At 39.0% G+C, this 26,259-nt stretch overlaps 1 protein-coding gene across 10 annotated transcripts in view; it reads left to right on the top strand.

Moving 5' to 3' along the window:
* Positions 1-26,259, top strand: part of LDB2 (LIM domain binding 2) — a 383,871-nt gene that overhangs the window by 285,051 nt on the left and 72,561 nt on the right. For all 10 annotated transcript variants that reach the window (XM_056130359.1, XM_056130357.1, XM_056130358.1 and 7 more), the window contains exon 3: positions 19,774-19,946. In XM_056130359.1, the coding sequence (XP_055986334.1) occupies positions 19,774-19,946 (173 nt within the window). The remainder of the gene's footprint in view (positions 1-19,773; positions 19,947-26,259) is intronic.

The raw sequence follows: 26,259 nt of genomic DNA, 5'->3' as shown, positions 1-26,259 counted from the left end.
AAGGAGGTGGGGGACAGGGGTGCTCCACTGTTGAAACCTGGAGGGATGAGAACTGTTACGTGAAAGCATGGTGATTTAGCATTAATCTTCAGGCATGCCAGATCCATTCTAGAACTGTCTCATCATCCCATTCCAAAACCCAAATCTTCCACAACCTAGTCACGAACCCATTCCAGAACCAATTCCAGAATCTGTTCTTGATCTCACTCCAGAACTAGTCCCCAAACCCTTTTCTAAACCTCATTCTAAGAGCCTGTCCAAGACCCCATTCCAAAACCTGGTAGAAGACTTCGTACATTCTTCTCCAAATGATATTACTTCTGCAGTTGTATCAAATTTCGGTGATGTCATCCATCCATTAAGTTACTGTCAGAATCTTCATTCCTTTTCTTGTAGACACAACCCAAGGGTCAGAGCACAGGCCCCCGGGGGGTTCTACAGAATGTGATTTTTCTACCTCTGCTCATTTCTGAGGATTTTTCTTCCATACAAAGTGACCCTGGAATGCTGACTTAGCCTGCAGAAGGGGACTTAATTTTGTTCTTTGTTCCCACTTCCCTCCTTCTTTTCCTTCTTTCCTCTCATCCCCCATCCCCCACCCCCCCCCCCCCACACACACTGTCTCTCTGTCTGTCTCTCTCTTTCTATGTCTCCCTCAGCTTTGTTTTACCATTTTTGGGACAGTTATGGCAAAGGAGAAGCCCCTTCAATCTATAGACTCGCATGAGATTATGCTTTTTTTTCTAAACTGCAAAACATAAAATTCAATTTAATCCCATAATTAAACTTTTGAAATTAGTAGTCTCTAATCAGCCATTCTCTAGATTAGAACACCGATGGTGAAAATCCCATATATGAAGCCCTAAAACCTTTTTTCTTCCTCTGGGTTTTGCTTCTCTAGCCCTGAACTGTGAACATGCCTTCACCTCTCCTCAAAACCATGTGTATGCATGACCAGTGTGATGCTGGCAGCTGTCACGATGGGCACGCCAAGTCCATTTGCCAAATATCTCTTAAGTAACTATTTTCATCATGAATGTGCTGTGATGCCGAAATGATAAAAAAAAAATAGTCACTGCCTTCAGGGAACTGCAGTCACTGAAGAAAAGACAATAAAATTGATGATTACAATGCAGCAGAATAAGTCACAGAGTCTGTTTACAGACATATTGGGAGGCAAGACATGCATTCAACTTTCAGCAGTTACACTCTATGTTAACCAACGACACACACACAGTATTATCAGTGCTTGAAGCTGCCCCCTGAATCAGCATATATATAAATCCTATAAAAGGGTGAAGAAAACAATGAGGTAGGGAAAAGCATAAGTCATTTTCTCTCACTGAGCATCAGGGAAGGAGCTCAGGGATAGCACATTTGCTTTTCATGTGTGTTCCCTAGGTTATTGCCTGTTATTGAAGTAAATAAATAATGAAATGAAGGGCTGGAGCGATAGCACAGCGGGTATGGCATTTGCCTTCCACGAGGCTGACCCAGGTTCCATTCCTCCGCCACTCTCAGAGATCCTGGCAAGTTACCGAGAGTATCCCCCCTGCACAGCAAAGCCTGGCAAGCTGCCTGTTACATATTTGATATGCCAAAAACAGTAACAAGTCTCACAATGGAGACGTTACTGATGCCCGCTCAAGGGAATAGAGGAACAACGGGAGGACAGTGCAATGAAATGAAATGACTTGGAAGAGTCTTGGGGGAAAGGTGGATGTGATACTGGACACCTCAGCAAGTCCAAGACTTAGATAAAACTTAAAGGGTGAGATGAAGGCACCCCTGCTGAGCACGATGTATGGGAAACCCCCAAAAGTGGTTGAATGGGGAAAGGGTGTTTCGACAAGCAGGTTGTTACTTGAATCTACACACCCCAAGAATTCAAAATCTGCTTTAAAGATTATGTTTTATTAGCTTCTATTTTGGAGCGCTTTTGTACAATATGCAGCCCAGCGGGTGGCCCCATTTACTCAAGGGCAGCCCTCTCTTCAGGAAGGAAATCATTTCTTCTACTGCTCTTGGCATTACTAGAGGTAGCCAAGTCCTGGTTTCTATTAAGTGTAAAATCACACACATATGTCGGTTTTCTTGGGTAACATTCTGTAGCCTAGTTGAATCAGGCAGATATTAAAACTCAAAATTGAGTGACTTGTGGTATCCCCATGGGTTTGAGAAAGCCCATATTGAAATAATTCTTAAAGTTTGGCACCTTTGAAAAATCAAGAAATGGAATTTTCTTATTTCTCTAGGTTAGAGTAGTTTTTTCCCCTTTAGCCAAGTAAACTGGTCTCGGTTAAAAAAAAAAAAACACCAGAAAATAACAACCTATCTGAAAGAATCAAATGTGAATAATCCGTATTGAACAATAACTATATGATATAGGTATTTGTAATTAATACTTAAATCTATCATTTGTGTGTAGCATGAGCTTGGAGTACTTGCAGCTAATCTTTGTAAGGGAATATAAACTTGTAATTTAAACTAATAATCTAAACTTCAGGAAATAAAAATATTTACGATATTAAGTACTGGTGAAGTTGAGGAGGAACATATGCTATCAAGGACAGTAAGAGAGTTTATTGGCCACAGATCTTTGAAGAACAATTACACATGAAATAAAATTAAGTTTTTCCTCTTTGAGTGTCTTGCTTGTTGGAAGATAAAACAATCCCTATGCCATAACAACATGGAAATATCTTTTACTTTTTTTAAATTACTTTTTATTGAGTCACTGTGAGAATACAAAGTTACAAAGCTGATCATGGTCAGGTTTCAGTCATATAGTGTTCCAACACCCACCCCTCTACCAGTGTCCATTTCCCACCACCAGTGACCCCAGGTTCCCTCCCATCACCACCCCCCCACAGCCTGTCTTTATGGCAGGCACTCACCCCCCCCTCCACCCCCATCTTTGGGATATTAAAACATGGGAATTTCTAAGTAACTTGTGAAGCAGCTCTTTAGTCTGGAATGCTTAGCAGGATGCTTTTTTTTTTCTTAAAATTTTATTAGTGAAACACCATGAGGTACAGTTGCAGACTTACAAATTTTTGTGCTTGGGTTTCAGTTATACAATGATCGAATACCCATCCTTCCACCAGTACCCATTCTCCGCCACCACCATTCCCAGTATCCCTCCCTCCCCCCATCCCCCTATCCCACCCTACCTCTGTGGCAGGGCATTCCCTTTTGTTATCTTTCTCGTTTTGAGTGCTGTGGTTTGCAAAAGAGACATTTAGTGGCAGTCTTGTTCAGTCTATAGTCTACTCTCATCATGCATTTCCCATCCTGAGAGGAACCTTCCATCACCCTTTATTTGGTGCTCCCTTCTCTATCTGAGCTGCCTTTTCCCCTAGCGTGTGCGGCTGTCCTCAAAGCAATGGAGTAATCCTCCTGGTACTTATCTCAGCTATTCTAGGGTGTTAGTCTCCTATTTTGTTACTTTATGTTCCCCAGATGAATGCAATCTTTCTATGTCTGTTCCTTTCTTTCTGACTCATTTCGCTTAGCATGATACTTTCCATGTATGCCACTTGTATAAGAATTTCATGACTTCTTCTTTTCTAACAGCTGCATAGTACTCCATTGTGTAGATGTACCAAAGTTTCTTTAACCAGTCATCAGTTCTTGGGCATTCAGGTTTTTTCCCAGATTCTAGCTAAAGAGTAAAGAGTGCTGCAATGAACAAACAAGTGCAGATGTCACTTCGACTATAATTTTTGCCTCTCTGGGATATATTCCCAGGAGTGGTATTTCTGGGTCAAATGGGAGCTCAATTTCTAATTTTTTGAGGATCGTCCATATTGTTTTTCAAAAGGGCTGAACCAGTGGGCATTCCCACCAGCAGTGAAGGAGAGTCCCTTTCTCGCCACATCCGCACCAACACCGGTTGCTTTTGGTCTTTTGGATGTGGGCCAGTCTCTGTGGTGTGAAATGATATCTCATTGTTGTTTTGATCTGCATCTCCCTGATTGATTAATGATGTAGAGCATTTTCTCATGTGCCTTTTAGCCATTCAGATTTCTTCTTTGAGAAAGTTTCTGTTCATTTCATCGCCCCATTTTTTGATGGGGTTGGTTGTTTTCTTCTTGTGGAGTTCAACCAGTATTTTGTATATCCTTGATATCAACCCCTTGTCAGATATGTATCCGGAGAATATCCTTTCCCATTTTGTAGACTGTCTTTGTATTTTGGTCACTGTTTCTTTTGAGGTGCAGAAGCTTCTTAGTTTAAGATAGTCCCATTTATCTCTGTTTTCACTTGCTCGGCCAGTGGCGTGACATCTTTGAATATACCATTAGCTTCAGTGTCATGGAGGATTTTGCCAACTTTGTCTTCAGTGTACCTTATGGATTCCTGTCTGATGTTGAGGTCTTTAATCCATTTTGATCTTACTTTTGTACTTGGTGTTAGGGATAGATCTGAGCCCACTTTTTTGCATGTAGCCATCCAGTTTTGCCAGCACAATTTGTTAAAGAGGCTTTCCTTGCTCCACTTCACATTTCTTGCCCCCTTATCGAAGATTAGATGATCATATGCTTGGGGGAGCAGGACGCATTTTATATAAAAAATAAACCAAAGTGGGAGAGAAGGTACACACTATGAAGGTAAAATTAATCACTTAATCACTTAATCCCCGTTATTCATCGATTTATTCGAGCGGGTGCCAGTAACGTCTCCATTCATCCCGGTTGCGTGCTAGCGTAGCCCAATGGTATCTGTTCGTTTGAGGAACATGTAGAGCCTCAAACCGATCATTTAGGGTCTTGACGAAGAAGTCTGACCATCTTATAGGTGGGCGTCCACGTGATCTTTTGATGTCTCGTGGAATCCAATCAGTAATGGCTCTAGTCCAGCGGTTGTCTGTAAACCTCATTACGTGTCCAGCCCATCTGATTTTTGATGTCTTGGCAAATGAGACAGCGTCCCTGATTCTTGAGCATTGACGAACATCAGAACTCTGGATTCTATCTCTCATTTGAGTGAATCGTGATATTCCAAGCATAGTTCTTTCGATTCCTCTTTGAGAGACCCGAATAGTGTTCTCATCCTGTTTTCGTAGGGTCCAGGTCTCTGAGGCATATGTTAATGCAGGAAGAATAGTGGAATCAAAGAGATGTGCTCGTAGCTGGAGGTTCTTTGTCCTTTTAGTTATTTCTTCAATGCTCTTGAAGGCATTCCAAGCCGCTCTCTTCCTCCTGCGCAACTCAGGTGCCAGGTCATTCATCATGTTGATTTCTCGACCTAGGTATATATAACTGTTGCATTCGGAGATGGTGGTTCCGTTGAGAGCGAATGGAGCGTCAGGAACAAGGCTGTTTCTCATAAACATTGTCTTCGCAAGATTCAGCTGTAGTCCGACCTTTCCACATTCACGGTCAAAGTCGTTCAGCATTTGTGCCGCTTGGTTGATGTTTGGTGTTATTAGAATGATGTCATCAGCAAAGCGGAGGTGGTGTAGTTGCCGACCATCTATCTTAACTCCCATGTTTTCCCATTCCAGTCGTCGCATGTTGTTCTCGAGGGTGGCACTGAAGAGTTTTGGTGAAATGGTATCACCCTGCCGAACCCCTCTCTTCATATGGATGATTACTTCTTTGTAGAATGGTGAGATCTTGGTAGTGAATCCGCAATAGAGCTCACGAAGGATCCTGATGTATTGAGTTTGTACGCCCTGATTGGCTAGGGCTTCTATGACCGCTTCCGTCTCAACAGAATCAAAGGCCTTCTTTAAATCAATGAACGTTAGACAGAGTGGCATCTTTAACTCCCGAGATACCTCAATGAGCTTGGTTATTGTGTGGATATGGTCGATGGTACTGAATCCTTTTCGGAATCCAGCTTGTTCACATGGTTGTCCTTCATCTAGTGTTCTGCTAATCCTATTCAGGATGACTCGAGTGAATAGTTTGTAGATGACAGACAACAGGCAGATTGGGCAATAGTTGCCAATGTCGTGGATGTCTCCTTTCTTGTATAGTAGTACAGTCTTGCTGGTTTTCCATTGGGATGGAACCTTGCATTCAGACAGGTAGCGTGTGAAGAGTCGAGCCAATGTATTGATGAGTACTGATGGTAAGTTCTTCAGGTGTTCAGGTCTGATCTTGTCTGGGCCAGGTGCTCTTTGTTTCTTTACCGACAAGATGGCATGTTGGATTTCGGAAGGGAGAACATTGGGAACGACATATCCATCATGTGGTATGTGGTATGTGGGCAAGTGGATGTGGCTATTAAAGAGATCTGAGTAGAAGTCATGAATAATCTTCTCCATTGCCCTTCTGGAAGATGTGATAGATCCATCATGATGTCAGAGGGCAGTCATCTTGGTTTTGTAGTTGGTGAAGGACAGGCGGGCATTACGAATGTTTTTCCCAGCTTCTGCTGCATCTACCAGTACTGCTGCTCTCCTGTTTTTGAGGACATCCTTGATGGCTTCTCTGCACTGTTTTGCCAGTTCGGACGTTTGCTTGTGGTTGCCTGAGGCACGTGCCAAGCCACGTTGGCGAATAAGTTCAATAGTGTTCGAAGAAAGCCGGTTTTTTGTGATTATCTCTCTCTTGGCATTCCTTGCACAATCATGGAGGTGCTGAATCATTCGATCGTATTCCTCATCAATGTTGTCAATGACGGCATCTTCCCATGTTGCTGCAACAGAGCCAAAGAGTTCCCAGTTGGTGGTTGTTCTGGGAGTCCTCTTCTTAAACCTTGCATTCTTTTCTCCTCGTTCTGTGAGGTAGAATTTTGCACGAAGAAGACGGTGGTCTGATCCCGTTTGGAATTTTGGGACAACAGCGACATCGGTTAGGCAAAACCGCCGATTGAATATGATGTGGTCTATTTCATTGTGGAACCGTCCATCGGGAGACTCCCATGTCCAACGTTTAGATTCAGCCTTTTGGAATTGTGAGTTACCATGGAAGGTTTTGGTTGACATGATGAACTCAGACAGTCTGTCACCCTGTTCGTTCCATTCCAGGCCATGGGTTCCGATGTGGAGTTCATCGACTGATCTTCTTGGTCCTATCTTGGCATTAAAATCACCGACAATGATCTTGTAGAAGGTGTGATCTTCTTTATAGAATTTCTCCAGCTCCATGTAGAATTTCTCAGTTTCTCTTTCACCATAACTGGATGTTGGTGCATAGACAACAAAGATAGAAGCTGCCGGTAGTGAGCCACATTTATTCAAGTGTAATCATCCGATTCGGGTTGTTAGGCATTCAAATGAATCAATGCTCGTGACTAAGTTTGTGTTGACATGGATACCGACACCACCGACGCCTCTTTTATCACATGTTCCAAGGAACAGTTCTTCTCCAGTGTCAAAAACAGCATGATGGGATTGATGTCTTCTCGTTTCGGTCAGACCAATGATGTCGTACTTGATCTTTCGTGCTTGTACCATAAGGTCTTCAATGGATGCAGCAGATGCAGCGTACGAGCATTAAAAGTACAGACAATCATTTTTGTTTTTCTGCGTTTTGGTAGCCTATGTCTGCCTTGGTGTTTTATCAGCCTCTCCTTCCATATCCTTCTCGACTCTGCATATTCAGGGTTAGGGAAATGAGATCCATTTATTACTGGATTTGGCATATCAATTTGGTCTATTTGGCATAGACCACGGATAGCTTGCCAGGCTCTGCCGTGCGGGTTGGATATTTAAGGATATTTAAGGTACCCTGAAAATTTAGAGAAAAGTAAATAAATAGTCGCGCGGCCTGTGGCCGCGCGCTCCCGGGAGCTTGTTGTGATAATCTCTGGATCCTGGCCTTTGTTGGGGTTACACAGCAGTTGGAGGGTGTAACTGTCTAGCTACTGACAGGTCCAGTCCCAAACCGTGCAGGCTTGGAGATCTCAGCCCCGGGTCCCACACACCTGGGTTCCTCTGCCAGTTCTGTTATGTCTGAGGCTTATCCAAGTGTGTGGAGAGTGGCCCCAATAAGGCCTTGGTTGGAGCCTGCAGGTCTTCAGCTGTTGGGCCCTGGCGAGGATAGTCAGACACAGGGTAGGAGACTCTGCCTTGTGCTCTCCCAGGAGCTTGTTGTGATAATCTCTGGATCCTGGTCTTTGTTGGGGTTACACGGCAGTTGGAGGGTGTAACTGTCTAGCTACTGACAGGTCCAGTCCCAAACCGTGCAGGCTTGGAGATCTCAGCCCCGGGTCCCACACACCTGGGTTCCTCTGCCAGTTCTGTTATGTCTGAGGCTTATCCAAGTGTGTGGAGAGTGGCCCCAGTAAGGCCTTGGTTGGGGCCTGCAGGTCTTCAGCTGTTGGGCCCTGGCGAGGATAGTCAGACACAGGGTAGGAGAAGGTAAAATTAAAATTATAAAATTATAAGAGGTACATAACTTTTTTGTTGTCACTGGTGGGGGTTGGAAGGTCATAACTGTGATCTTTGACAGTATTGTATAATTGTAAGTACAGTGACATAAAAGATAAAATAAAATAAAAAAATTTAACAATATATTGTCAAAGTTGTCTTTGGTAAGGCATCAGCATTAAAGGGAACAAGGTAGACGGGGGAACTTGAGACATATTAATAATCATATTCATTCACTAACCCTGTTTATTTTAATAAATAAACCTCACAAATTTAACAATCCACAGATGAACTATTTTGCTCCAAAGTTTCAAATTGTCCTCCCCGCCCGAGGCCCCCCGTAGCTGGCAGTAATTACCCTCCTTACCTCAGGAGGGTAATTATGGTTCAGGCTCCTCCCGTCTTCTAGAACAGGGTAGGGTCCAGTGGAAACCCTGCTGGCTCTTAAGATTCTAAGAGGTGGGAATGACCATGTCAATTACACATAAAACTATTTTACTTGTCATGTGTCTGAAAGTCAAATTCATTCTTGATATCAACTTGACTGAAAACTAGGGCCATGTTTGTGGGACATCTGTGAGCGCTCCTTTGCACAGCTGAGATGGAGTTTAGGAAACGAGTCATAGTGTGTGCCTAGAAAAAAAAATCTGATCTGGTGGCACTGAGTCTCTGCAACCAGAATGCAATAATAAGGTTTTATGTATGTATAACATATAATTAAACATGAATAAAAATTAAGTTTGGGCACAGAAATTAATCAACATTGGTTGATAGTAAACACATTTTCCTTCTACTTTATCTCACACTAACTCCAAGAAACTAAGTTTTACATCTTTGGACATCATTTCTTGAGTCTGTAAAGTAAGAGTATGGAATGTAATCAGGATAATCTAATTGCATTTATTAAATAATTGTTAGCATTTGTATTATATTTTTCCCCACAATGTTAAGTGCTTCTCATAATCACTAATCAGGAGCTAATCAGTATCACCAAGAACTAAGCTCATCCCTGTTCAAATCAGAAAATGTGCTCAGCACATTATTTTCATTCCCTTTTTTCTTTTCCTTTTTTGGGAGTAGGATTTGGGGCTACACCTGGTGGTGCTTGGGAACTGCTTCCTGCAGTGCTTAAGGGACCACGTGGTGCCAGGGATCAAACCAAATCTTCTACTTTGTGACTTAATCTCTTTCTCTCTTCAGCTCACAAAGTTCATTTTTCAATTGAATTGTTTATTTTTATCTAGAATTCCCCATGAAAATTTAAGCTGATTTTATTTCCATTGTTTTAATTTCTTATAATGCCATATTTTTCATAAATCAAACAGTAAGTATTGTTTATTTCAGTCCTGGGGACATCTCCACTAATAGTAGAATGTAGTTAATGATTTCTGAATATAGGTATATCTAAAATTTAGCAGATCTTTATGTTGTACCCTATACTCAGAATGTGGATTTCTGAGGTAATGGATCTTAAGTTTTAACTATCTAAACTTTTAACTATCTAAAAGTTTCATATTTTGGAAAACAATTTACCCATTATCTTGTTCATAAGTTGTACACAAAAATTATAATCATTGTATTATAATTAGTTTTACATCTTTAGAAACATCAATGTGTAGTTATTGTGGTTTTGCTAATGAAGACACTGTTAAATGACATTGATGCATTATTAGATACAACCTTGTTTTTATGCCACATTTAATCAACACTCTCAATCGTTCATTTTCTTGAAGTGAACTGACTTTGAAATATTATAACAACAAGTATTTAGAATGGTAACTGATGGTCCCAGTTCAAAAGATCTTAATTAAAGTCAACAGTTTCTCGAAGGAATTGAAGAATTTTAGAGCACTTTCAGATCTGAAAAGTCCAGTTTGTTAGGGGTATTTAGCTATAGCTCAGAGTTGTGCTTAATGAATTATCGCAAATATAAGTTCTCAGGATTTAGAGTGATTGCTTCATTGACTTCTCTGGAATGATTTGGATATGTTTGCTCTACCACAGTCTCACTAGGTTTTATTTAAGCATTAACTTTTTTTGTTATTTCAATGTGTATCTTGATTACTAGTTTGAATATTTCTCACACGATAATTTTCTCCTTGCAATTTTGTTCCTGTGAATTACTGATAAGCAACCTTAAGAATTTAAGAAAGGCATTTCATTAATATTAATAGATGTGAAGTGCTCAAAATGGCAAACGCACAGTACTGTACAGCGAGTGGAGTTTCCAAAATGTACTGCTTGGTTTCTAAATGATTCAGTTGATATCAGTAGGCATTCTATAGACATTCAAATATAGTATACGTGTAAGAGCTGCAAGAAAAGATATGACCTAGATTCTACTTAACCAGCACTATCAGCCAACCAATTCCCATAGCAAGAATTCTGGAAATTGGGAGAGAGTGGCTGGAAGCAGAGCAAAACACCAGTGAATAAAATGAATGAAGTAATAAAGGAAACGTTCATAGATAGAATACAGAGTACAAGTTCAAATTAGTATAAATAATATTTCAGCTATATATGTACTAAAACCTATCTATCAGGCAAAGTATTTTTTAGATATTCTTTATCCACATTTTAGTCTCCTGAATAACTTTCTGTGATTTTCTTTTCTCTTTAATAAATGCGCACATAAATAATACATACTATATTCCACTCACCAAACATCACAGAAAATCCTCTTATTCTTTCTTGCTTACCCTATGTCTACCTTCACAACTTTTAGAGTTTTGACCTAAATATGTTAGAAAAAATATGTAGTCTCTTCTATAACCTGTGAGTCTTTTCAAGAATATTTGAAATATAGAAGCCTTCTCATAGGAATACAATATAGATATATAGATGATTCCAGATGATTTATTATTAACCAAACTATAATGCATAGCATATGAATGTGACAACATAAATTTTAAATAAATTTAGAAATGGATATGGGTGATGAGTTAGGGAATTACCAAATTTAAATCTGAAATATTCACTCATTTGAAATCACTTACATTTGATTTTGCAGTATAGTTTCAGGACTTTCTAAATTAAAAGAATGTTTTGATCTTCTTTGAATGCAAAAATAATAAAATCATATTGAATTCAAAAATCAGAAGAAACCGGCAAAGAGTTTAAGAAAAAAATATTTTTAATTTAGCATATACACTTTGACACATTGACAACCACGTTGGAAATAAGTTCAAAAGACAGGGGTGAAGATATGCCTTTGAGACAGTCTTCCTCCCATGGGTATTACACCCACTCTTGAGTTCAGTGCATGTTTACAGACTAAGTCAGTGAAGAAACTATAAAGTGATTTCCCAAAACATGTGCAATTTACTTTTGGTTTTATCTCCCATTCACTGCACATTATCTCTTTGTTGCTCACGTCTCCTGTGTGTATGTGTGTTTATGATTATTCTTTGTTTGTTTATTTTGTTTTTCTCCCTTGCAAAAAAGAATCTCCTTGTCAAAGGCAATCTCCTTGGCAGGGAGGATACTTGTCCCCTCCTCTCCAGAGCCATCTAGTCCTAATCCCTTGTACCTGTGGATATATTACTAAAAAGGAATTCTGCAAATCGGATTAAGTTAAGAAAGTAGAGATGGGAGATTATCCTGGATTATTTGAGTGACTTTAACATAATCATGAGGCTTTAAAAGAGAATGAGAGAGGCAAGAGAAAAAAGTGGGGGTGATGGAGGATATGAGAACTCCATCCACCATTTCTGGCTTTGCAAGTAGATGTGGTCTTAGACAAGCACTGAGCAATCTCCAGGGTCTGTAAAAAATGGATTCTCCCCTAGAGCTCCTAGAAAGGAGTGATCCCTACTGATACCTTTATTCTAATTAAATTTTTATAAGTGCCATTTGTCAGTGCTTGGGGGCTGCCACCATCACACACAGTGGGGTTGTGCTGGAATGACCAGGCTGAGGCCTTCCACCACATAAGTAGGATGTGCAAACTCAAGACCTTGTATGGGATGTGTCTGTGCTCCGCCACTTGAACTATTTCCCCAGCTCTGGCACCCTGAGTTTCAGTTCATGTCAGAACTATTAGATGATAGAGAGAGAGAGATGGGGGAGAGAGAGAGAGAGAGAGAGAGAGAGAGAGAGAGAGAGAGAGATGTGGGTGAAACTAGAGGCAGGTGATAGAGATGAATGACAGATTAAGCAACTCAGTGGTAACTTGCCCCAGCAGTAATGATAATTATCTGTGCAATAATTTTTAATTATAATCATCACTCTTATATAATTTCAATAATAAAGCCTGTGATGCCTCTTTGGACCCATTAGCTGCGAAGACAGCATGTTGCACAGAACACAGATACCTCTTGCTCTTGGCCATTTCTTTACTTCTACTGTGTTTTGCTACCCCATTCCACAGCTGAAACAGGACACTGTCAGAAAAGATGCTTCTGTTTGCAAATGACAGAAATGATACAAACTTGCTGGAGAAAAATTGAAAAACCAAAAGGAAGAAGATACATCTCCCTTAAGCTGTCTGAGGAGTAGGTCTGCATCCATCCCCAGTGACCCAAGCTCTCATTGCTTTCCTCTGATGCAGACTTCCTAGGTTTCTATTTTAGTGGGAAACTGTTCTTTCTTTAAAGAAATCGTTTTTGATTTGCTATTTTTTAGCCTATGAAGCTGAATCCCACTATGAGTGTCTATTTCCATACATCTATATTTTTAAAATTCTCTTAAACACGTTGGCTTAAAATGCAAGCATTTATGTACTCATGATTCTGAGATTTAAAAGCATAGGGGAGGAGAGTTCATCTCTGACCCATGGGAAGTCAGCTTGCAGCAGGTCAGTTGGTTCTCAAGGATGCACTTCCGAGATGGTCTCATTCATAGGAATTGGTATAGGCTAGAGTTTTCAAGAACCTCTGGGGTTCTGCGAACTGGAAAAATTAACTAATCTTCCTGGGATGTTCTACATGATTGGCTGGGCTTCTAGAAGTGTGTAAATTTTTGTTTCTTTACTTTCAAGTAGCTAAAGCCAGAGAGCATAACATGGCATCTTTTATGTTTGCATACAAACTGTGGGATTTTTTTTGTCTTATTCCTATAAAGAATGCCGCTGTACTTTAATAAAGATGATATTTAATCTTTACATTGCTTTAGGTCAAGGGCTCTCGTAGCAATGCTAATCTACCAATCCATAGGCAAGGGATAACTTTCTATTTCTTTTTGTCTCCTTTTATTTCTTTGAATGATGTCTTAAGAGTTTTCAGTGCACTAGCCTTTCAGTTCCTTGATTAAATTTATTCTTAAGTATTTTATTCTTTTTGATGAATTATAAAGTAAAGTAATAAATGACTGTTTTCTTATTTTCCTGTAGTTTTTTGCTTATAGAAACAGTTTTGTATATTAATGTCGTAGTCTGCCATTTTACTGTATTCATTCATTATGTCCAATATTTTGGTGAAACTTTAAAGTGCCTGTGCATTATTTAATGCCATCCACAAAAGAGGCAGTTTTACTTCTTCCATTCCAATGTGGATGCCTTTTATATCTTTTTCTTGCTTTGTTTTGACCAGGGTTTTCAATTGTATTGGGTAATCCTGGTTAGAATATGTTGTGTATGGTTGGTTAGTGACCAGGTAACCCAGTTTCCAACAGAGAAATGACAACTAAGTCTTCTCCATACCAACAAACCATTTTCAGGAACCAAAATAATAATAATAATAATAATAATAATAATAATAATAATAATGGCCTCAATTAATAATAATAATAATACATTCTTGGAATGCATGTAACAATACGAGTTTATCCATTTCTTCTAGAGTTTTCTTTTTTGGCTGCATTGATCCCAGTGTAGTCTCATGACCTTTGTCTTTTTCATAATGTCTCTTTCATTTCATTTATTAGACTTCTATCTCTCAAGACTCAAGTTTCTGTTTCTTGCTAATTATTATTATTATTATTATTATTATTATATTCCTGTTATTCGTCGATTGCCTCGAGCAGGCTCCAGTAACGTCTCCTTCATCCTAGCCCTGAGATTATATTCAAGGCTCTTTAGGAGAATGAGACCCATCATTGTTACTGGTATTTGGCATTTTGGGTACGCCACGGGGAGTTTGCCAGACTCTGCCGTGTGGGCAGGCTATTTTCAGTAGCCTGCCAGTTTGTCCAAAGTAGGAATGAGATGTCATAATAAGACATAATAAACCGGGAGCTGGTTTTTATAGTCTCTGAATCTTGGCCGCTGATGGGATTACACAGTGCCAGGGGGCCAGTTGGTGGGTGTGACCCCCGCCTACTGGAATTTGGAGGATCTGGGTGGAGGATGCTCGGCCCCAATCCTAGTAGGCTTGGAGATCTCGGCCCCGGAACCCGCGTGGCTTTGTCCCTCTGCCGGTACCTTCAGGTGTGTGGAGAGTGGTCTCAGCATGGTGGTGTCTGGTCCTGGAGGTCTTCGGCTGCCGGAGCCCTGGTCAGGGTGGGGAGGAAAGCTCAACCCGCTCCCCTCCAACGGGCCCCAGCGAGGACAGCCAGGCGCGGGGGCAGGAGACTGCACTCTTCTCTTCCGGGAGCTGGTTTTTATAGTCTCTGAGTCTTGGCCACTGATGGGATTACACGGCGCCAGGGGGCCAGTTGGTGGGTGTGGATCTGGGTGAGGATGCTAATAATGTCTGTAAGTCTTATCTTTCTATGAACCAGTTCTTTTATCAAACTTTTTTTTTCTTCTCCCCAACCTCAAATCTTATCAGCCTTTTGTATTGTCATTTTTGTCTTTGTTCCACTTATTTCTGTCCTAATTTTCATTACTTTCCTGCTTCTATGACTTTGGACTTGGTTCTTAGAAAATATATTCTTTTAGATATATGGCTAGTTTATTTTAGCTGTTTCTTGTTTTCTACCATGAAATTTCCTCTTAGTACCACTTTTGCTGCACCCCGTAGATTCTATATGTTGTTGGCTTTTCTTTAGACTTTTATTTTTATTTATTTATTTATTTTTGTTTGGGTGGCCACACCTAGAAATAGTCAGGGCTTACTTCTGGCTCTGCACTCACGAATCACTCCTTATAGGTTTGATTGGACCTTTATGTTGTTGTTGTTACCTATGCTTGTGGTCCAAAGAGTTGCTTGATTTTGAAGGCACAAATATGGTTATAGTGGGTAGAGCATTTTTTCATGTGTTCAACCGAGGCTAGACAACTGGCACCCCATATGGTGCCCCAAGCCCACCAGGAGTCCTGAGTGCAGAGCCAGGAGTAATCTCTGAGCACTGCTGAATGACTCCCAAAAACCAAAAATAAAAGATTTGCTTGATTTTTACTTCAATATTTATAAACTTGGGCTGGAGCGATAGCACAGCGGTAGGGCATTTGCCTTGCACACAGCCAACATGGCCGACCCGAGTTCGATTCCTCTGTCCCTCTCAGAGAGCCCGGCAAGCTACCGAGAGTATCTCGCCCACATGGCAAAGCCTGGCAAGCTACCCGTGGCATATTCAATATGACAAACACAGTAACAATAAGTCTCATGATGGAGACGTTACTGGGTCCACTTGAGCAAATCGATGAACAATGGAAAGACTGTGGACTGTGGATTTATAAACTTATTGAGACATCTGTCTTATATAATCTTAGGAATTTTCCATGTTCACTTGAGAAGAATGTATAGTATCTTGTTGCAATGAAATAAATATTCTCTATGTTTTAAGTCAATCTGGTCTAATTCATTATTTTTTTTAGAAGTTTTTAATATCATCAATCAGATTTGTTTTCTGTTAGTGAATTTGTTTTGGGCCCCACCTGAGAATGTTCAAGGTTTTTTCCCTGACTCTGATTCAGAAATTACTCCTGGTGGTCCTCCTGGTGGACCATATGGGATGCCAGGTATCGAACCTGGGTCGGCAGTGTGCAAGGAAAGCTCTCACTTGCTGTACTATTGCTCTATCCCTTTATGTATTAGTTAAAGCTATTGTTACCTAGTTGTTCCTCTATCTGAATGTCTTGTCCATTGATGTGTGCAAAATACTGAATTCCACTGCTATTAGTGTATTGTGACATTTCTTTCTTTAGGTCTGTTGATATTTTCTTTGCATATTTTGGCGCTCCTATGTTAGAGCATATTATGAAGTGTTGTGTGTTCTTGGTGACTTGTTCTTTTAACTTTATATAATGTCATTTTCCCCCTCATAGTCCTCATTTGACTGGAAGTTTATTTTATGGAGAATAAATTTAACTGACACTAAACTTTTTCACCGTTAGTTTAGAATATATATTTTTACCTTCTTCACTTTGAGCCTGTTTGTTTCTACAATCATAATGAGTCTATTGAAAGAACCATGTATTTTGACTTTGAGTTTTAAATCCATTCATTTACTCTTTACTTTTTCTGGGACTTCTATGAGCTTAGTTTACTTATATTTGGGATGATTATTGATTCAATATACTTCTTCCTTTTTTTTTTTTTGCTTTTTGGGTCACACCCAGCAATGCACAGGGCTTACTTACTCCTGGCTTTGCACTCAGGAATCACTCCTGGTGGTGCTCAGGGGACCATATGGGATGCTGGGAATCGAACCCCGGTTGGCCGTGGGCAGGGCAAATGCCCTACCCTCTGTACTATTGCTCCAACCCTTCAATAAACTTCTTAATGTAACACATTATTGGGTAGAGTAGTACTACCCAATTTTTACTCTCAATATAATTTTTTATGATTTATATTTGTGCTCCATAGCACAAATCCCCAAAAGTCAAACTACTAGAGCTGATTTATGGTAAGCCTTAAGTTAGAATATTTGAAATGCGCTGTTAATTTTATCTGTTTAACAAGTACAATAAGGATTTTTGCATTAGTAAGACTTTCTTATATTAATCACTGCATATGTTTAAGAATATGGCAGACTCTCCTCTCCTAACTGCCCTCTTCCCCCTACACATTTGCGGTAGCTTCCAATCATTGACCAGTGAGGATAAAAGGCAGTCAGAAGAGACTAGTGACCAGGATGACAATAAAAGTTGGAAATGATCACACCAGACAAGAACTGAGAGTTGAAAGTAGGTAAAGGAATATACACGATAATTTTTCAGTATCTGTACTGTAAAACATATTGCAGAGAGAGAGAGGGAGAGGGAGAGCAGAAAAGTCCCTGCCATAGAGGTGGTGGGGAGGAGACTGGGGACATTCGTCTTGAGAAATGTACACTGGTGAAGGGACAGGTGTTGAACACAATATGAGTGAAATCCAATCATGAACAACTCTATAGTGTTGTTCATATCTCACTATGATTCAATAATAAATAAATGAACACAGTGTCAAATTTAACAAATAAAGACTTCCATTCAGTTATTATATGATGCTCAAAGAACTAAAGGCAAAGACAGAAAGTAACAGAATATTTGTAGCAATAATATATATGTATTATACATATATATGCATAGTATCATTAAAACCCAGATACTGGCTTAAAAAACTAAAAATCATAAATATATCAAGTATAATAACTAAGGAAATTCTAGAAGAGTCCAAAAATGAATTTGGACTGGAGAAAACAAAAGAAAAAGAATATGACAGACTCAAATTAGTTTTATTTAAATTTTATATTTAGAAAATGAGTATGCATTATTGAGGATTGGACGGTATTTTGAAAATATATGTATCAAGATTGTTTAGAATGGGATTGCCAGAGAACTGGGAGTATTTAATACACACTTGTTGATTGATTTTACTGCTGTAAATATGAAGCAATAACAACTATATAAATTATTCAGGAACTAGTCATCCACAACAGATTTCTTCAGAGATCACTTCAGAAAATGGTTTCGCAGTGTATTTTTTATGGTTATTCTAATTTTTCAAATCCACAGACAAAAAAGATATGGAATGGATTAGCACTGATTCTTTTTAAATGAAATTAAATATTTTTAAAATTCAAGTGAAGATTGTATGATCTTTCCTACTAAAGCTCTCTTTAATAATGCATTTATCTTAAATATTATTTTTGTCTTTCAGGAGGTATTTTATAGTGAATGTAAGAGATTTATTAAAAACCTTAGATTGCTTGAGAGTGCTTTAGTACTTTGTTGCAAAATCTGCACATAGGCAAAATTCCTAATATTATGAGTTGGGATTTCAGTGTAAGAGGATTTAAATTTTCTGCTAATGCAAGGGCTTGTTAGCTCTTCCTAAGCCTCAGATATAAGAGAGACCCAGCTACTTACCAATAGCTTAAGCTAAAATGGGTAGGGCAGGGCATGTGGAAGGAAAGAAACCAATTTAGACCAAGAAGAAGGTTATAAGTCCCCCTGTAGTGGGTCTTTATGGTAGAAAAATATGCACCTACAGAAAAAGATAAAATAATGAGCATTTACATGGATAGGAACTTCTTTGTATATGGAGATAGGGATCAGTTTTTAAGGATTTCGACTTATTAAGGCAGTTTGAGACTTAGTGTTGGAATGTGCTTTCCAAACACTGATGAGAAGAGTGTTTGCAGATTTTGAGTTAGGCCCCAATTATCTACTATCAAGTTACATCATTTAGAAAGTTTCACAATAATTTATTATTTTTCACAACAACATGTTTTGTATTTCAGTCCCTTTCTTAGTGTTCTGAAGATCTGATAAAAGTAAGGAGAAATATTTCATATGATACAAATCATGACTACCAATAACAGTATTAAGAGACTGATGAACAACTGACCTATAAACACATTGTTCAAGCATCTAATTTGTTTTTTTAAAAAAAAAAACTTGCAGTTTGTTCGTTGAGCCAGTACTAAAAAGATCCAATATCCACTTAGTGTTCTTTTCTATTATTTTTAGAGGACTAACCAGTACTTTAGTGACTTCCAATGAACACAAACTCTGGAGAAAGACTACACTAAGTTTTCCTGAATAGTTCGGTATTTCTATTAACTAACGTGCAGAAGAATTACAGTTGTTTATAAAGAGAAATTTGGGGGTCTGGAGTGATAGCACAGTGGGTAGGGCATTTGCCTTACATATGGCCCACCGGGTTAGATTCCCAGTATCCCATATGGTCCCCCGAGCACCACAAGGAGTAATTCCTGAGTGCATGAGCCAGGAGTAACTCCTGTGCATTGTCAAGTGTGACCCAAAAAGCGCGCGCGCGCGAGAGAGAGAGAGAGAGAGAGAGAGAGAGAGAGAGAGAGAGAGAAATTTGGGTGCCAGCGTCATAGTACAAGTGGTCAGGTGCTTGCCTTGCATAAGACTGACACTTTGGCATCACATATGATGCCCTAAGCACTGCCAGGGGACATCCCTGAGCATGTTGCCAAGAACAGACCCCGAGGAGCCAAGGCATGTCCCAATTGTCCTCTACCCTCCAAAGGGAAATTTGCTCCTTGGCAAGGTTTGTTTCTTCAGGTGGTTTGCAATGCAGTTGGCCATCTACCGTCAGTGTCAGGTATGTGTAGCCTGGAGAGTACTTTATAATGCTTCTAACAATGCTTGTTTCTTTGTCTTCCTCTCCCAGCTATTGGCAGGACCCTCATCCCCCGCTATTTTAGTACTGTGTTCGAAGGTGGGGTGACCGACCTGTATTACATCCTCAAGCACTCGAAAGAATCATACCACAACTCCTCCATCACGGTGGACTGCGACCAGTGTGCGATGGTCACCCAGCACGGGAAGCCCATGTTCACCAAGGTATGGTTGGGGGCTGCAAAACCACTCATCCTCCTGGGTGCTTTCCAGGTCAATAAGCACGGATGTTGTCCAGAATTTTGAGATGATTTCTTACATCTTATTGTTTGTAGGATTATCTTTTTTACTTCTTGGTTTTTGGGGTCACACATGGCAATGAACACAGGAATTATTCCTGGCGGTGCTCGGGGGACCATATGGGAATAGAACCCAGGTCAGCTGCGTGCAAGGCAAACGCCTTACCCGCTGTGCTTTCGCTCCAGCCTGATCATCATTTTTTTCTTTCTGACCTCACTGAGCTGATGGATTCAAGTGATATAGAACACATGGAAATCATATGTGACAGAATCTGAAAGTCAAAATTAAAGTTCAATTGTCTAATAAATTTAGGATGCTAAATTAAAGGTATGGATATTATACAAAGGGCCTTCTACAGTAAAAAGAATAGATTTTTATTGTTATGTGGTCAGTATTTGATTGCCATAATACTTTTTAAGAGTTACATTAAAAAAAAAAAGAGTTTCGTTAAAAAATGAGCCTAAGGTGATTTAAGCCTAAGGTGAGCCTAAGCTTTATGGTGACTCTGATAACCTAATTTCTGAAGGCCCTATGAAGGATCGGGTATAAAGAGCGAAGAGATGGAGTGTTAACTTTCTATTTACTTTAGAAAGTAAATAGAAAGTTACTTTACTTTCTATTTCTCTTATCCTCCCATACACATATAATTGACATATTTCCGCCCAAATGCCCTTTCTGAAACACTATACACACTTCTCTTATGCCTTCTCGCAAACAGAAAAATTAATAAGAACAAATATTTAGTCATAAAATCTTGCTTGCAAGTGGGAGTTTATTCTTAATGAACGCTGCTTCATTGCATTTGAATGGAGACTCGATGTGAAACTAATTTGTAATCTCTTTGGAGAACAGCAACCCTCTCTTTATAGTTAAGAAAAGTTGAATTATTAGGGTTAATTGCAAAATCCCAGATTATAAAATCAATGTTTGTTATTTTTGCACAATTTTATTGAAAGGATTAAAATTAAAATACATGTTATTTAGCTTTGTTTTGTTTTGATTTAAATCTTGGTGCAATATAATATTTCAAGTGCCTATGATAAAAATGAATAAAGGTTGGGTAAATGGTTATAAAATTCAAAAGCGAATCATCAACTGCCATTGTTTTTATGGTATCTTTGTCTTGTTCATAGACATTTTAAGTGTAGGAGGGAAGCTGGTATTTGTCTCTTTTTTCCCTTCCTCACTCTTGAATGGAAGAGACAGCTGTCATTCAGGGACTAAGGAGACTCTCTTGAAGGTTGAAGCTCATGTTAGAGAATCTTCTCTGTGAAAAGTGGAACACTCCGACATATCTATTCAATCCCCCCGGGACATACTTCATTTTGGAGACACAGTTACATAATCTTGTATATCCGATGAAGACATGATCCATGTCCAGGGCAATAAAGCCTGAGTGCTATGGAATGCTTTCTTAACTGCTTATCTTTTCTTTGCTCTTGGTTGAGGTTTAGCATTACTTCTAGGTAATTAAAAAAAAATTCTTCTGTTTTAAGGGGGAAAATTTTATGATAATAAGCATAACTTTGTCCTGATAAAGTAGCTACACTTCTACAAAGCCAAAGTATTTTTGCAAAGCTTACAGCCATTGAGAATTAAAAAGAAACATTTTGTTGTAGCCTGTTTTTTCATTTCTTTTCTTTCGTAGAACAGAAACTTTCCATAAGTAAGCAGTGTTTCTCTAAAGATGTAATTCTGAATAATAAGCAGCAGCTTTAAATAAAGAAGAATCCCATTCTCTGAGTCACTGATAAATGCTTTCTTCATTCAGTTTAAGAAATTATTTTCCTTTCTTTCAGTCTTCCTTGTCCTGGAATGTTCCACTTTCAAATGACTGAGGTTTTATCTAAACCATCTAGGTTATCTCTGTGAGACCTCAACACTCTCCTGAAACTCAGCCCCCTGGTCTCAAGCTTCAAATATTTAGATCATCCATCTAACTGTATTCTTGGCAGTGCATTTGCCACCTCTTGGAATGAACATTTCCATACTGTGATTTAAAAAATCACTTTATGGGAAATGTAGCTTAGCTATGTGCAAACTTAGTCCAAATGATAATTATGTACCTTTATTTTTAGAAACTTCAAATGGACTGTTTGGTTTTTTTCTTCTTTATTGATAATGATACCAGCTCCCCCCACCCTCAATCTTTCTGATTTTTTTGTTCTTGTATTAAGTAAAATAACAATTTATCCTGTATAAGAAAATAATATGTCTAGCAGAAAACAGTGCGCTCATCTCCCTTCAGTATCACAGAGAAACTAGTTTGGAAGTGGATGCTTTATTAATTTTATTTTATATTTTTTAGGTTTTGGGGTTATGCCTGGTGATGCTCAGAGGTTACTCTTCGCTATGCACTCAGGCATTAGTCTTAGCAAACTAGAAAGCTCTGGGGACCATATGGGATGCCAGGGATTGAACCCAGGACAGCTCATGCAGGACAAACACTTTATCAGCTGTACTATTGCTCCAGTCCTGGTGCTTCGTTTTTAAAGGGATGTCTGCCAGTAGTGCGTGACCTGATTTTGAATATCCCATGTGTCCAGCACCCTTTGGTATTAATTTGGTCCATCGATAAATGTTAAGCTCTCTCTCCAAATAGCATTTAAGCCAGTGGATCTGAGTTGCTTTTATAAAAATTTGGTCAACTGGTGAACCAAAGAATCAGCCGCAGTCCTAATCAACAGTAATATTTAATATTCCTCAGGAGTGCAGTGCACAGTTTGCAATTTCCTGATGCTAGGAACATTATAGATTATGGATAAATATGTAATTAGAGTTTTAAAACACACATTATCAAGCCTTTCTTTTCTGTGTTCAATTTCAAATCAAATTGAAAACAAAGCTTAATAATCAGAAGAGCAATCACCAAGGTTTTCAGAATCAAAGACCCTCAAATATAATTTGAGGGTGCTAAGACCAAAGAGTGGCATTTGCAGAGAAGGGCCCTCTCTGAGGTACCTGCAGTTATTTTTAGATTTTACAAACTGGAATAATAATTGCAGCTATTACTAGATACACTTATCACTTCTGTAAGCATAGGTTAACTTTTTTTGGCCTCAGTTATTTATGAGGACACATTTAGTACTGCAGAAGAAAATTATGGAATTGTTCTACCAGTTTTCCTACCCTCATCCTTGTCTTTCAAAACTAGTTCTTCATTTTTATCTTAGCCTGTATATACCATGCCATACAAAAAGGTTTGTACATTTATATTCTAATGCTGACCCTACCCAAATTATTTTAATTTCAATGGCAGTATCACTCTAGTATATGACACATTTATGTACAGTGCATATATAGCATCTCTAAGTAAATACTATGAGCTTTCTGCAACTATTCACTAAGCGTACTATTTCATATGTGCTGTACAAGCATAATAAACAATAAAATAGAATGAATACTCTGCTTTTTAAAAAATCATATTTTATTTCGCAAAAGCCTTGTGAAAAGCATCGAATTGTCCAACTATATGGTCAATACTACTTTACAATCAGGCAGAGAAAGAAAAGGGTTAAAATGCTACCGGTTAGTTTGAGAAATGTTCTTTTTTAGTTCTCTTGTTCCTGGCCTAGTCTCAAGCTAGCACGTGATCGCTGAATGCCTGCCAGCCTCTTTCTTGTTGATCCTCCGGAGACCATCTGTGCTGGGGGCATTGATTAGAGTGTGTCTGCTGGGATTACATCTTTTCTGTTGCCATGCCAACTAATCAGCTGATTTTGGTTACCACAGAAACAAAATGTCAGAGCTCACAGTACGGTAACATGAATTCTGCACAACAGAAAATGTTTTCTTAATTGGGGACCCTTTTGATTTTGGATTCCAAGTGAAAAGCAGCTTTTCAAAAAAGGCCAACTTTAGATAAAAGCTACATTAATTGTATTGATTAAGAGGAAGGCACAGAAATTTTTCTGAAAAGAGAAAACATCAATTCCCTTTCATAAGGTATGTCTTTTTTTACCATTACTAAACAAGGAATATATATGTATATATATATGCACATACTTTCCTAAGCACCTCTCTTCCATTTGCTGATTGTTGCATATGAAATATAAAATAAATCACAAAGTATTAAGTTTTCTTTAAGTGTCAGGGTGAGGTCAGAGGTGAGAGAGGCTGCACAGGGCTTGTGAAGAGGTTGTAGATGTAATTGCTTGGGAAGACCAACAGAGACCAAATTCTTCATCCTTTCATTCAAACAAGTCATTTAGTTTTCCTTTAAGAGAACACCCAACATAACCAGTGACTCAGATGCTATTCAAAGGGTTCTTCTCTAGCTCGTGAGGTCCCCTGGATAAAATTGCTTCTTAGGTTTTGATGGAGAAAGAGAAACTCAACGCTGGCTGTAACTTTCCTCTTTGAAGACCCACAGCAGTTTTCAGTGAGTCCTACTGCTCTGCTACTTAAGAGGAAACAACAAAATGTGACTTGGTCACTAGAAGCTCCACTTATCATCGAAGTCCATGTCCAGGATACTGACACTCTGAAATGCTATTCTAGTAGAAGTAAACCAGAACCTTCATTTACTCTGTGTTTGTGGCTCGTACACCCAATACAAGTTGATTGCATCATTAAAAGCATAGTATTTAACTAAGCTACTATTTATTGAAACAGCCAATGATCCTCTCTCCTTAATAACAAAGAAATAATTGTCAGTACACAGACACTCTGACCTAAATTATCCAGTGACTTTACAGTCGCTGACTGTCTGTATTTTATTTCTTTTGTGAAATTATCTTTGTAGGTGGCTTCTGTGTTGTCTACACCACAGGGGAAATTGTGTTTGCTTCATCCAACTCTTTTGGAAATGTTGGGACAATGAAGTTCAAGGCTGAAAATGCTCCAGAGTGGTGGATAGTGAAGTTTTCCTTTATTTCAGCAGTCTAACTCTTTCAGCTAATATGCCAAAAATGTGGACCTGAAGATCATGCAGCTCAGGAGTTTGGCGCAAGATGCCCAAATACCTGAAATTGCCCACAGATTCTGTTAATTAGATTCGAGTTAGAGGTCTTCACCCAAATTATCAATAATTATCTTACTTTGGTTCTGAGACCTTTGATCAAACAAAAATGGCAGACCTTAAGAACATCTTTCTAAGTGCACCCTGCCAGCCCAGGGGATTTGTCCTCTTATGCAGGACTTGACTTGTGTAAAGGAAATATTACCTTAAATTCAAGTGAAAACAAAACACTAAAGCCAGTGCTTAGGACATAGATAGAACTCAATAAATTTTGGGCTTTGATGTTAAATGTGTATTCGATTCAAATAGGAAAGTAATTATTGGTATTAAAAGGCAAATACAAATGATTAATTATATTCTTGGACTATAGTTTTAGAAATGACTATATCTCCTAATTAGGTCCATTGATATACCTTTTTAAAACATGTACAGTGCTGCTGTTCCCAAAGTTTTGCAGATTGGTTTTCAGTCTAGGGAGTGAAAACAAAAACAAAAAATCTTGATCAGAAGCCCAAATAAAGGTGAAGCTATAGGGTCTGAATCCAGAAAGTGGGTGAGACAGCAACCATTTCCCTCCCACAAGAGCAGAGGCCCTGGGATGCCTCTCCCGAGCCCCCAAGTCTCAGCATATAGTGACAAAGAGGGTTCTAGCATTCTAAGTGATGTTTGAGTGGCATTTTTTAACCTGTAGAGCTAGCATTGACTCTCATACTACAATGCACCAGTTATAATATGACAGAGTCTGAGCACACAACTTCCTTTAGAATATTTTTTATCAACCTGCCTAAGGCTATTGCTATACTCATTTTTATAGACAAGAAAAACAGAACTTAGAGAATTTATATGATTTCCCGTAAATGAGTAAAATGCATTCAGAATTTAAATTCAGTACAATCTGATTGAAAACCTTCATCCACTGTTGTGTACTGCTTTTCTAAGGCAAACATGAACCATTTCATATGTTGAAATTATTTAAACTGGACCAATATGTTATCACCACATCCTAACCTATATCTGAAAAAGGCCTAGTCATGTGACTGCCTGGCACTCTCTTCTTTTTGAAGATAACAATTGAAAGTAAAAATAAATAAAATATGAACTAGATGTAAAAATAATCCAAGTCTCAGCAAAGTGTTAAAAAGTTGGGGCCAGAGAGACAGTACAAGGTAGTACATGGCAGGGTTCTTTCTCTGTACATGGCTAACACAGGTTTGAGCCTCAGCACCCTATATGGTTTCCTGAGCACGGAATCATGAGTTTGCCCTGATCACCACTGGG

Source organism: Sorex fumeus, unplaced genomic scaffold (assembly GCF_029834395.1).
Source record: "Sorex fumeus unplaced genomic scaffold, SorFum_2.1 ptg000077l, whole genome shotgun sequence".
NCBI lineage: Eukaryota > Metazoa > Chordata > Mammalia > Eulipotyphla > Soricidae > Sorex > Sorex fumeus.
The sequence above is the reverse complement of the archived record's forward strand: the minus strand, read 5'-3'. Positions and strand labels throughout refer to the sequence as shown.